The sequence below is a fragment of the Frieseomelitta varia genome, unplaced genomic scaffold (genome assembly GCF_011392965.1).
Source record: "Frieseomelitta varia isolate USP_RPSP 00005682 unplaced genomic scaffold, Fvar_1.2 scaffold_384, whole genome shotgun sequence".
Lineage (NCBI taxonomy): Eukaryota > Metazoa > Arthropoda > Insecta > Hymenoptera > Apidae > Frieseomelitta > Frieseomelitta varia.
The window spans coordinates 17,521-31,156 of NW_025110128.1; the positions used below are offsets into that span (position 1 = coordinate 17,521).

Below are 13,636 nucleotides of genomic sequence, written 5' to 3' on the forward strand. Positions count from 1 at the left end.
CATAATTGGTTTAGTAGAATTTAATCCTTTCGGTGTTAGGTTAGAATATTGAGTAATCTTATAATCAACAATGAAAAATGATGTTAGCGCCTAACGTATTGGAGAATAAAGAATTTAATTGACACTGGAAGAATATAATTTATAACCCTTTAAGTTAAGAGTATTACAGAGATAATCTTATAATCAATAATAAAACGATTAATATTTAACTGGTTGCAGGACAAAGAATTCAATTGTTATTGGAGAAATAATTAAATAATTAAACCCCCTTCAGTGTTGAACCAGAGTATTACACAGATTATCTTGTAATCAATAACAAAATAATTGGTTTATCTATTCAGAAATTCAAAGAGGCATAGGTTCTTCGAAATGAATTTCTACTTTTTCATTATTCGATTCGAAGATCGTTTGTACATACATTAAAGAAGAGAAATCTCGAAAGTCAAAAACAATGAAACAAATGACTTGAGTTCTTAGATAAATAAAAAAAAGGATTTTAAATTTACAAAAGGGAGTGAAAGTAGTCGGGAGATTTGTCCTCCCTGTATGAAAATATCTTTGAAAAATACGATCCACTGTTATCGTAGGATCACTATCCTCAGGCTTTTAAACACTATGTTATATAGAAGGTGGCTGGAAAATACTCAGGTGATTGGACCATTCCTTACCTCCAAAGACTCATATCCGCTTGCAGTTTTACGTTTCTCTTCGGTTTAACCTCTTCACTTTGCTTTTATACTTGGCGCTCATGTTTACGTCCTTCGTATTTTCCTTCGAGTCTCTTCTCGAGTCACTTCACATCTTACGCTTCAGAAACATCGTTTCTCGCGCAGAGAAAGTAAATTCACCGAATATAATATAGTCGAGATGTTTCAGTGAATATACAAAGTACGGAGCGCAGTTTGAAAAAATTCTGGCTGGCAACTATTATCAAAATTGTTTCACTCGTTTAACTTAATAAATGAAATGAAACAATGAATAATAATGTACGTGAGTGGCAAAAATATTCAACGTAGTTTATAAAATAATGAACATAACATACGCAGCTAGTAAAAGTGCAAAATAAATGAAATAAGATAAGTAAATTAAATAAATAACAAATATATAATACTAGTGCAATATGCATAAAGTCAAAATGTTCAGGTAGAGTATCATAGTACCCATATTTGCAAAAATTTCCTGATTCCGTTGATACACCATAATTGTAGAAATTATATAAAATATTATATCAGAATTATATGAAATATTATACAAAATTGTGAAGTTAATTTATAAAGTAAATTTTATAATTGGTTTGGGTCAGTACAGTAGTCCCCATTTAAGTGTTCATCGATATAGTAATCCCCACCATTTCTTGGAATTGGGACTGTCTCCCTCTACCTGCCTAAGACCGCGTGAAACATCCCCACTCCTCACCCCATTCCGCTTTCGGTCCCGATTGTGAGTCCCCACTTAAGTGGAGACTACTGTATTTGTTTATTTTGGCAGCTGCTCTATTCCAAGAATTCGTCTTACGCGCTGTGCGTTGTTTCTTTTTTTTCTTCGCGTCGAGGCTCGAGTCGAGTCGATCGGCCAAGGCAGGTTCAGACAGATTTTGCCACGGCAGACAGACGAGACGCGCAGTTATCGTTCTTCGCGTTGAAGAAAATTGAGAAACCTCTCTGTACTCTACGTGGGAACTGCAGCGAAAATCCACGGAATGTTTTCGTTAATTAACTTCAAACGATAGGTGAATCTCTAGTATAATTATTATTTTAGACACTCGCTAGCCAAATCTGAATTATTAACAGCAGAATTTTAATGATGATTTCGACAAGTATATGTAATTTATGATAGTGGTGATGAACCTGTGTGTGTTTCATTGCATTATATTTCTATTACACAGGTGTTACGATTCATTAATAATAAATTCCAATAATAATTAGGAGTAATGTGCAATTAATAAACGTATATTAAATTGGTGCGAGTCATATATAAATATATATATATATATTATTAATAATAAATTTTAATAAAGGTAGTTTGACAGACGTAATTTGACATTAATAAACTTAATTTAAATTGTCGCAGACAGTGTGTTAGATCATGTCTAGTATACCATTAATCTACCAATGCATTATTATTTAATTGCAAATTATTAATTAAACCTCTATGGATTTAAATTGACTTATAGACATTGTCGGTCGATTATTATTTATTTGTAAAATTATATACCGCTATTATATAATGAAAGATTAATTATCTACAAAAGAAGGAAATTTTAATCGTTATTTTTCACTTTTTATTATGTACTGTCTATATTAACATTAGAACTACATTTCACACAATTTTCTACAGAAAGTTTATGTATTTGTATAGCAGTGTAAGTTTTCGAGACACAAATTTCCAGAAAAATCACATGAATTATTATATAAGAATTAATAATTTTATTTTAATTATTATATTAATTATTATATAAGAATTATTATAATTCTTATAATTATAATTAAATAATATAAGAATCATTGTAATTAATTATTACATAAGAATTAATAATTTTATTTTAATAATTATTATATAAGAATTAATAATATTATTAATATAAGAATTGTTATCAATTATTCCCTACACTTTAATTTCTCTGTTGCGAATTTTATACTTCGGTCGTTTTCAAATTCGACGTACGAATCTTGGAGAAAGGGATGCAAATTCTGAAGTATCGTGTTCCCTTGTTGTCCCCAGGTTTTCACACGTACTCGCTGAACGAAACGACACACACGCACACAGAGCGAGAAGAAGACGAGATCCTGACGGTGAGATACGAGGATGGCAAGTGGTCGAAACCTTACTATGATTGCGGGGGCGGGAACATTTGGATGTTGACTTACACCGTCCCCTTCTTCGGATACGTCAACGACACCTATTTCTTCAAGTAAGCCCTTTGTTCCATCAACATCGAAATTCAACTGACAAACAAATGTAAACAATTTTTTAATTCTGATTTAATTTTAATATATTTTAACATAACACTATACTATTATATTAATATATTTATATTATATAATTTTAATATATTTATATATTATATAATTATATAATTTTAATATATTTATATATTATATAATTATATAATTTTAATATATTTATATATTATATAATTATATAATTTTAATATATTTATATATTATATAATTATATAATTTTAATATATTTATATATTATATAATTATATAATTTTAATATATTTATATATTATATAATTATATAATTTTAATATATTTATATATTATATAATTAATAATTTTAATATAACGTAATACCATGCTATTGATAACTTTATTATATGAAACTAATTTAGTTATAAATTTTCAAATTGAATTTAAAAATGATGGTCGTCTTAATGATTAAAAATTAGAGCTGCATTGACTCGGATGGGGAAACCGTCGACGATTAAAGCATGAAACTTCCATCGGAGATGTTGAAACAAAAGAAATGAAGTAACTGTACATTTTACGAAAAATAATGTTGACAGAAATGATGAATTGATCATTTTGTTCACTTCGGTGTTAAGAATTGCACGCTCCAATGGAAATTTGCGAATTTTTGAAACTGACCTTTCAAAATTATTTCGAAATTATTCTTTAAATTACTTTACGCGCGATGATTTTTGAAAGAAACAAAACAAAATGAATATGTATTACATGGTTTGTCATTTGAATTTCGTACAGATTTAATGAATGCATAAATTTGAATGGTAATTGGGGGATGACATTGAATTTTCGAATTGTTCGATGAGTTTTTCAAACTGTTATTATTTTGATTGCCCTTTTAATTTAAGCTTCCATTAGCACACGTGCGAATATTTCGTTAACCCTCCGTAACCCAATCGGCAACATACTAGTCAGTAATTAGCAATTACAAATTTCCTTTAATCCATCGTTTTACATATTTCCATCACATGTTTCTACGTTTTAATTTTATTTGCATATTCATATTTTCTCGTGCCGCGTACGCGCGAACTTGCGTGGAGCTTAAGCTACGTTAACTAAGCGCACGTGGTTGTAGAATAAACAAAAAATAGAGTATTTTTTACGTAGAATTCGCGCGTAAACACCGGACTTTATGCATTTATGGAAATTTGCAAAGTGCAAATAAATACAGACACAGACTTCAAACGATACGATGTTCCAAAAATATAATGTATATAATTGTAACATATACGTGTGAAAATATAGTAATTCAAAAAATATAATAAAATAGTCAAAACTGCGGAATTGCGAGTATCGGTAGTACAAGCTAGGATAAAAATTTTTCCTGAGACGTTTCGTTTTGGAGGAAACTTTATTCGCGTGCAATTTCTCGCGTAATTATCAAAAATAAACGTGTCCTTGATTTTCTTATCCACTGCATGATATAAAAGCACCTTTAGTTTAAAGTATCGACAGTTTTTTTTTCCCTTCTCCTCGAGTTAGTTCTTCAATTTATTCTCTTTTTCGTTGCTGTAATTTTCGTACGTATCGTAATATGGTGATACATTTGCGGGGCGAGTTTACTTCAAGCGTGAAAGGTTAGGCGTGAAAGTAATAGTCCATTATTTACCTGGCCTTATCTCGAACATCAACGAGCCCGACGACGTGCCAGGGTCACGTGAATCTACCGAAATTCTAATCGGCCAATTGTTTCTAATTTATTGCACGAACGCACGCGAGCCAACGCCGGTCGATATCGAAAGTGAGATTTAAGTCGATCAACGGAGAAGTTTCAATGGACGTTCAATTGAAACAAGACTTCTCCGGCAATCTTTCTCCGAGTTCGTTCGATTGTTTCACCGAATTATTCGATTGCTTAATTTCAACCTGTTCGAGTAGTTTATCATTCTGCCTTCGAACTAATCATTCCTCGCTTCGTAATTTTACTGGCGAGTGATTTCATTTCAAAGTCACTAACAAGACCATCTCGCGTCGTGGTAATAACATTTTTCGTCTTTTTTAAAATTATTTTCTCTTGATCCTGAGATAACTCGTCATTGATAAGTATAGTCAGATACTTAGACTGAATTTATAGTCAGGTACTCACAAATAAAGTGAGTTTGTAGCCAGATACTCGCAGATAGTGTGAATTTATAGTCAGATACTTACACTCACAAATAGAGTTTATACTCAGATATTTAGAAGTAGAATGAGTTTATAGTCAAATGAAGTGAAGTGAGTTTATAGTCAGATATTTAGAAGTAGAATGATTATATAGCCAGATACTTAGAAGTAGAGTGAGTTCATAGTCAGATACTCAAAAATAGAGTGAATTTATAGTCAGATACTTGAAAGTAAAGTAAGTTTATAGTGAGATACTCAGAAGCAGAGTGAGCTTATGAGACAGCAATTAGTCTGAATTTCTAGTCAGGTACTCACAAGTAAAGTGAGTTTGTAGCCAGATACTCACAGGTAGTGTGAATTTATAGTCAGACTCACACTCACAAATAGAGTTTATACTCAGATATTTGGAAGTAGAATGAATTTATAGTCAGATACTGACAAATGAAATTAAGTGAGTTTACAGTCAGATATTTAGAAGTAGAATGATTAGCCAAGTGAGTTTACAGTCAGATATTTAGAATGACATAGCCAGATACTTGGAAGTAGAGTGAGTTTATAGTCAGATACTTAAAAGTAAAGTGAGTTTATAGTCAGATACTCAGAAGCAGAGTGAGACAGCTCATCAGCGGCGTCGCAAGAGAATTTATAGTCAGGTACTCGCAAGTAAAGTGAATTTGTAGCCAGATACAACTACTCACAGGTAGTGTGAATTTATAGTCAGAAGTAGAAATAACTCGTCAACCGAAGCGAGATACCTCGTCCAAAAGAAGACGTATCTTTCTATCAAATAAGAGAGAATGTCATACATAGTGTAACGGTACTGTCGTTTCGTAGAATACAGAAAGACACGTAGAACCCACGGTTTGAGAGAGAAGAAGAAAATAACAGAAAGAAAAGGGAAGAGGTGAGGACTGTCTGTTAGAGCTATAAGCATTGACTGTATCGATTGGATCAGGGTGCTCGAGTTCACAGCACGAGCCCTGATTATCATTATGGCCGACTGAAGTCGCGGGAAAATACAGCCGGCTATCCAGAGTGAGGGGGATTCAGCGTTTCCTGGGTCACTGGGATTTCTGTCGACGTCACAGCATTTATTTTATGAACGATGCGTTTCATCGCCCATTCCCTCGACACACAGGGTGTTTTGATGATTAGCCCTGAAACGTTTCGAGCCAATGTGAAAATGAAACTGAAGCATGTCGTGCAGAAAGTCCATAAATTCTTGGATTGCGTAATAAGTTCGTTCGCACCGTCTGTGATGAAATTAAATATTGATTATTCCTTGCAAATAAATTAAGTTAAGTGCCTTTGAAAGTCTCGTCCTCTTGTTGAAAGAATTTCATTTATATACTTGTATTTCTACGTACGTTGAATTATACAATTATCAAGTTCATTAGCAGTATCGTTCATTACAGTCAAGTATTTTCCATAATAATGAATTCGTGTAATAATAATTTTATTAATAAAATTTGTAACGATAAACTTTTCACAATGATAAATTCGTTCATCATGGTCGAATATTTTCTATAATAATAAATGAATGACCTTTGAAAAATATTTTAAATATTATATTTTTATATTATATTTATATTTTTTATTTTAAATATTATATTTTTATTTTATATTATATTTATATTTTTTATTTTAAATATTATATGTTTATATTATATTTATATTTTTTATTTTAAATATTATATGTTTATATTGTATTTATATTTTTTATTTTAAATATTATATTTTTATATTATACCTTTTTATAAATGTAATATATTTTTATATTATACTTTTTTATAAATATAATATATTTTTATATTATACTTTTCTATAAATATAATATATTTTTATATTTATATTTTTATATTATCAATTTCGTATGACACTTGAAATCTACCTGTACCGTTTTCTTTCTATTTACGATTTAAAAAGCAACATTTATCCATCGCAACGTTGAGAGGCGAACGAATTCATTACACAACAGTCTAGTCTTGGCTGACTCACCCGGTATATATGTCTGCTTTATCTATCCATTTCCGGATAACCTCCGCCATCAATCAATAGTAACACATCGAAGGAATATGCGCGTAGAAAAAGATGACATTCGTTCCCATTCGTTCCGCTTCTGATAATATTGCCTCCCCCTTCTCCACTCTCTTCGCGCGATCGATCGAAATTTGAATCGTTTGGAGCGATGGCCTCGAGTGATCACGAAATTCTAATCAAGAGAATTTTGAATGATTATTGTACTTCGCAGAATTTTAGCTTGTTACATTTTGTACAATTTTTGTTTGTATAACGTAATTGGGGAATAGTTTGTTCAAGCGAATTTCAGAGGATCGCTATATTTCGGAGGATCTTGGATACATTTTACATAATTTTGTACAAAATTATGTAATATCTTTGGGGAGTAGTTTGTTCAATTTTGAATTCATTTTGTTTTATATTAATTTCGAAAATTTATGGTATTGTTGCGTTTCATATTAATTTTCGATTTGTTATCACGTTTTAGGTTAAATCGCCTCGGACGCGTCAGATAATGTCTCCTAGCTACTTTTGAACTTTACCGACACTGGACCTCCACTTTTCTCCCTCCTTTTCTCTTAAACAAGTTTCGTACGAAAGTACGTAACAACTTGCTATCTTCCGTGAAATGTGTTACTTTAGACCCGTCAGCTTTGTGTATTTTAATTTGCAACAATCTTTGTACATGTGGAAATTCCTGGAACTTCTTAGATTTTTTCTTTTTTCTTTTTCCTTCGCCTTTTCCTCTCAGCGTAGAATTTACGACTTTTGCTGCATAATGCGTTATCTTATCTGCCACGATGTAGCCGTAGGTTTATCAACTGTTTATTCTGCGGTGTATCTCTTGACGCGTTTCTTAATTCACCTCGGGAATATTCGCTACCTGGAACACGAAATTTAATTGATTTAATTTCTTTGTGCCTTATTTCTCTGTTTTTTAATTACTCGAATTCGTCAATGTTAACGTTAATTCCGATCTTATTTAGCAATTTTGTTCTTCGAGTTGTCTTTGCAGAAGATTATGGATATCAGCGGTGATAAATGATTTTTTTAAATTGACCTCTAATGCTGGATTTCCTGCAGCGAGTGAAAAAATATACAATCTAATAAAAAATATATTATCTCTAGAAAATAATGTTATTATGTTTATATAATAATGATTTATTATAGTTTCCGATAGAAAATTGAAAGCTGTCATTTTATAAATTGGAACAGTATTTTCATTTATATTTCTTGGAAAATTATTCCAATTCAATAATGAAATGTTTCAATAAATGTTTCATTATCGGCAGTAAAATATTTCTAAATAATTATTTCAGTCTAGCAGTGTGATGTTTCAGTTTCCTATAAATATTTAATTAACGAACGAAAGCCGAATTAAGATTCGATTCGCGTTAATAAATTTCACATTAGGTGGAAATAAATTAGCAAATATTTGCGAACAATTGTATCACTGTTTGATAACATTAAATCTGATTAGTAATCGTTATTGCCCAATTCTTAAACATTTAATTAACAATGAGATTCAAATTACAATTCAATTTATCTTCAATAGTATTTCATAAAAACATTTAATTAATAATGAGATTCAATTTAAATTAGTAATTCAATCTTATAAACTATTCCAATACTTCAGTGTTGAATAATTTAATAATACGTCCAAGAAGTATCCAACTTTAATAATGCTTAATCATTTCAATATAATTATATTCTATCAATAAATAATAATATGTGTTTCCTGGCTCAATAATAAAATGTTTCACTCGGTATTTTCACGCGCAACCATCGGTTGCCAATTATAATTACTCCTCGTTGGAAAGTCGAAGATTCCTAATTTAATCCAAGTTTAAATATAAAATGATAATATTTTAATAATGTACGCTCAACTGCAACTTTCAGTGTGAAATAAATATTCTAATTTAACAATAAAATATCCTGCTGAGCGTTCTCGTTTTTTTTTGCACAACTGTTTGTGTCGATTTCATCGACATATTCATTGTTGGGAAATTGAAAATTCCTAATTTAATGAATTAAGAATAAAATATTGCAAAAATAGGTTCAACATCGGTTCGCTAGGTGCCTTTCATGTTGCGAGCGAATAAATCCGCTCTGAGTTATGAAAAACCGACAATATCCTCACGCTCCGCCACGTCTGCGAGTTATTTGACAACTTTGCCAACTTTTTCGACCCTCACCTGAGTATAAATAATCTTACGTTCACGCGTGAAGATCCTCGCTCGCGCGAATTTTCCAGACACGTGGGACCAGACATCCTCGTTTGTTACGCGCGTCCGTTTCCGCCATTGTTCTTCGCCATCGGGTCGTGAAAAATGATATTCACACCCCAATAACCTACGTTCATTAAACTCGCAGTTTTTCGCTTTAATGAACGAGCGAATAAACCAACCGGTGAATATTCCTTCGAGAATATTTCTACGTTTTCTTGCTGGCGCCTTCTCGTAGAATATATAGTATATTAAGAATATATTAGTATATTAGTATATTAATAGTATATTTTTAGCATATTGAGAATATATTAGTATATTAATAGTATATTTTTGGTATATTGAGAATATGTTAGTATATTAATAGTATATTTTTAGTATACTGAGAATATATTAGTATATTAATAGTATATTTTTAGTATATTGAGAATATATTAGTATATTAATAGTATATTTTGGTATATTGAGAATATGTTAGTATATTAATAGTATATTTTTGGTATATTGAGAATATGTTAGTATATTAATAGTATATTTTTGGTATATTGAGAATATGTTAGTATATTAATAGTATATTTTTAGTATATTGAGAATATATTAGTATATTAATAGTATATTTTGTTTAAAAAAATCGATCGTCGTTCGATTAATGAAAATGCAATTGCAATTATCGTGCCGTACGAATTGGAATTAAGTGAACCCTCGTGTCATCAAATTATCATTTGTTATTGAAAAAAAAAGAGAAGAAAATAGTTGAGAGTGGGCCAAAAACTCACTTCCCACTAAAAGGAATCCGTGATATTTTATTATATGTGTTTTTTTAATTTTTCACTTTAAAAATTTTTAAAGCATAACGGGAAAGTCATGTTTGAACTTAAATTAATGAGATTAGTTTTTAGTTTTCCCTCTGCACTTTGATGTTTTATTAAAAAAAAAGGAGAAAGCAGACGGGAAGAAACTTTTGGTCCATCCTATAGAAAAAGTATCCTTTGCACTTTTTGTATTTAATTTCACTTCGTGTAATTTCTGATACGTGATTTTTAATGTAACATAATAATTATTCGAGCTTCCAATTATAATAATGATAATAAAATATTATTTATTTTGTAATTTTACAGTAATTGCTGTAAATATAATTAAATAACTGTTATTATTACAATTATTTATTGCAATAATGTAATAATTCTATCGACTTCAATTTTGTAAAATACGAAATCCAGAAACACTGTTCTTGGGCTCGTATTAACAGAACAAGTTTTGTTTCAAACATTCGTTGGAATAATGAATGCTCAGATAATAATTGCGTGGATGAATTAATATGAGACACCCATGTGAGAATATATATTCCTCTACCGTGAAAGGGAAGAAAAAGAAAAGGAAAGAGAGAGAGAGAGAAAAGGAAATTGAAAAAGCAGGGAGATGTAATATTCTGTTTGAAATCCTCGAAAATTATCGATTCAATTTTATTAATGTCCTGTGGCACTTCTTATCGGTGCCCACCATTTCGACGATGATCCCTTTGACAATGACTAATGCACCGTACCCAGAGATAAACCGTCACCGTGAAATTTCATTCGTAAAATATCGAACCGGGGCAAGTGTCGTTTATAAAGTACTTGCCCAATCGAGATAGACGAATTATTTTCTTTTTTCTCTTTTTTCATCTAGATGAGATTGTCACACGCACGTTGAATGAATAATTATCCAGCATAGTTATCCAACAGCCTTAACGACGTTTCAGCGACGTTTAAGATGTATTTAGCGCTAGAACTGTCGACGATTAAAACGTAAAATTTCCATTCAGAGACTTCAAAGTAAAAAAAAGAAAGGAAGAAATGAAAAATTGTATGATACAATGAAGCTTTTATTTTTTACGAAAAATCATTTAAATCTCTAAAAATACCCTGTTTCAATATGCATCTATTTGAAATATTCAATGAAATTACAAATTTATAATGAAATTGCAATTATCATTTTTTAATCACTTTGGTAGGTCTATAGTGTTCTGTTACTCTAAAACTGAGAAAATAAAAGCAAATTTTAGGACAAAAGGTTCTTGACGTGCGTGGCATGTCATTCCAGCGCAAGAGGTTAACAGCAACCGATTGCGGACCATAACGAGCGGCCAAACCGTACAGAATAATTCGTCGCTTTCTTCTCGAACTCGTCGGTACGATGTCACTCGATAAAAATTATCGAGAAGTACTAAATTTATCATTTGCTTTTCCCTATTTTCTTTCACTTAAATATACTTAAAATTGAGAAAACATTGTTAGATTCCGTGTAATGGAGTCAACACGCTTACAATTTAGTAGTGTTTGTTCCCTTATAGTCGTGGTCGTATATGAAATAGAATGATATAGAATGATTTGCAATGTTTAATGCTCTTGAATATGATGTAGAATGATTTAGAACGTTTGATGCTCTTAATGATATAGAATGATTCAGAATGTTTTATGCTCTTAATGATATAGAACGTCTCTATAATGATTTAGAATGTTTTATGCCATCGAATGTCTCTAAAGCATGTCCTTATATATATATATTTGGTTATCATCGTCAAATTGGAAAGGGAAGAAGCATAGATGATCAACTATTGGATCTTGCCCTTATGACTAACTATTCACATGAAATAGAATGATTTACAATGTTTAATACTCTTGAATATGATGTAGAATGATTTAGAATGTTTGATGCTCTTAATGATATAGAATGTCTCTATAATGATTCAGAATGTTTTATGCTCTTAATGATATAGAACGTCTCTATAATGATTTAGAATGTTTTATGTCATCGAATGTTTCTAAAGCATGTCCTTATATATATATATTTGGTTATCATCGTTAAGTGGAAAGGGAAGAAGCATAGATGATCAACTATTGGATCTTGCCCTTATGACTAACTATTCACATGAAATAGAATGATGTAGAATGATTTGCAATGTTTAATGCTCCTGAATATGATGTAGAATAATTCAGAACGTTTGATGCTCTTAATGATATAGAATGTCTCTATAATAATTCAGAATGTTTTATGCTCTTAATGATATAGAATGTCTCTATAATGATTTAGAATCTTTTATGCTATCGAATATCTCTAAAGCATGTCCTTATATATATATTTGGTTATCATCGTCAAATTGGAAAGGGAAGAAGCATAGATGACCAACTATTGGATCTTGTCCTTATGACTAACTATTCACAGCCCACTTTTATGTGGACTGTTGCTAGCTCATTGTCAGTATTTGCATAGATTCAATATTGTCCGGGTTGGTCATCCAACAATATTACAATTTTGGAACAAAACATTCTCGACGTGGAAGAGGTTAATAACGCGAGCATCCGCAACGACGTTTCGCCAGTTGCAAAAACGGAACGCCTGCTCTCGCCGATTATACAACGGATCACCGAAACGAACAAAGACCAAACATTGTACGTACGTATATAATATCTGGCAGGTTGCGCTGGTTATTTAGGAATTCGGCGTACTACAGACGTATGCACGTAGGGTAGGGTAGAGAGTGAGTGAGAGAGAATTGAAGATGGAACGCAACCGCAGACAACACACTCGCGTTTCAATCAAGCCTCCTCGAGCCCGGAAGTCACGCGACGTTGAAATACCGGCAACAACCGGCCAGCCAGAATATCCTCGCATCTGCGCTGCGACAATCCTCCTTTCATTTTACCGCGTATCGAACTATTTCCCAGTTGGATCTCTCTGGCTCTGTATATTTTATGAACCTGGTTGTTGATGAACTCATGCGATGGAACATACGGTGATATTTAATGATGGTAGAGGGAGAGGGGAACGTACAGAGATTGAAAACGGGGAGGGAAATCAACAGTTCTCGACTCGATCAACTCGGCGGCCAAGTTGTGCAGAAATCTGTCAGGATTCTCTCGGTAATTTCCAAGGGAATTGATATAATCGAACGCGAAAATTGCCCGCGGTTGAATTTAAAACTCAGTGATTGTAATGGTTGATAAGTAATAAATTAGAATTATTTGGAATTCTGTGTGGTTAGGAAACGTGTATATTGAATTGAATTAAAACTCGTCTGTATAATTCTGCTAGATTGGAATGGTCGATAGAATCTGAAATTGAAATGGAAATTCGTGTATGGCATTTTCGAAGGGGTTAGGTTTGGGTTAGATTTGGGTTAGGTAATAATTGGTTTGGTAATAATTGAACGTGAAATTCGTATAATAAACTAATAAATATAATTTTTGCATTACATATGTATATGTGTGGGATGGGCAAATTCTGGGAAAAGGCCCAGAACTCTCTCCAGTGCCCGACAATTGCAAACGTCTCAAGTGA

General features: G+C 31.7%; 1 protein-coding gene across 1 annotated transcript in view; it reads left to right on the top strand.

Moving 5' to 3' along the window:
- Positions 1-1,614: 1,614 nt before the first annotated feature.
- Positions 1,615-13,636, top strand: part of LOC122531297 (probable G-protein coupled receptor 158) — a 130,414-nt gene continuing 118,392 nt past the window's right edge. The window contains exons 1-2 of the mRNA XM_043659099.1: positions 1,615-1,729; positions 2,722-2,911. Coding sequence (XP_043515034.1) covers positions 2,856-2,911 — 56 coding nt within the window. The 5' untranslated portion in view covers positions 1,615-1,729; positions 2,722-2,855. The remainder of the gene's footprint in view (positions 1,730-2,721; positions 2,912-13,636) is intronic.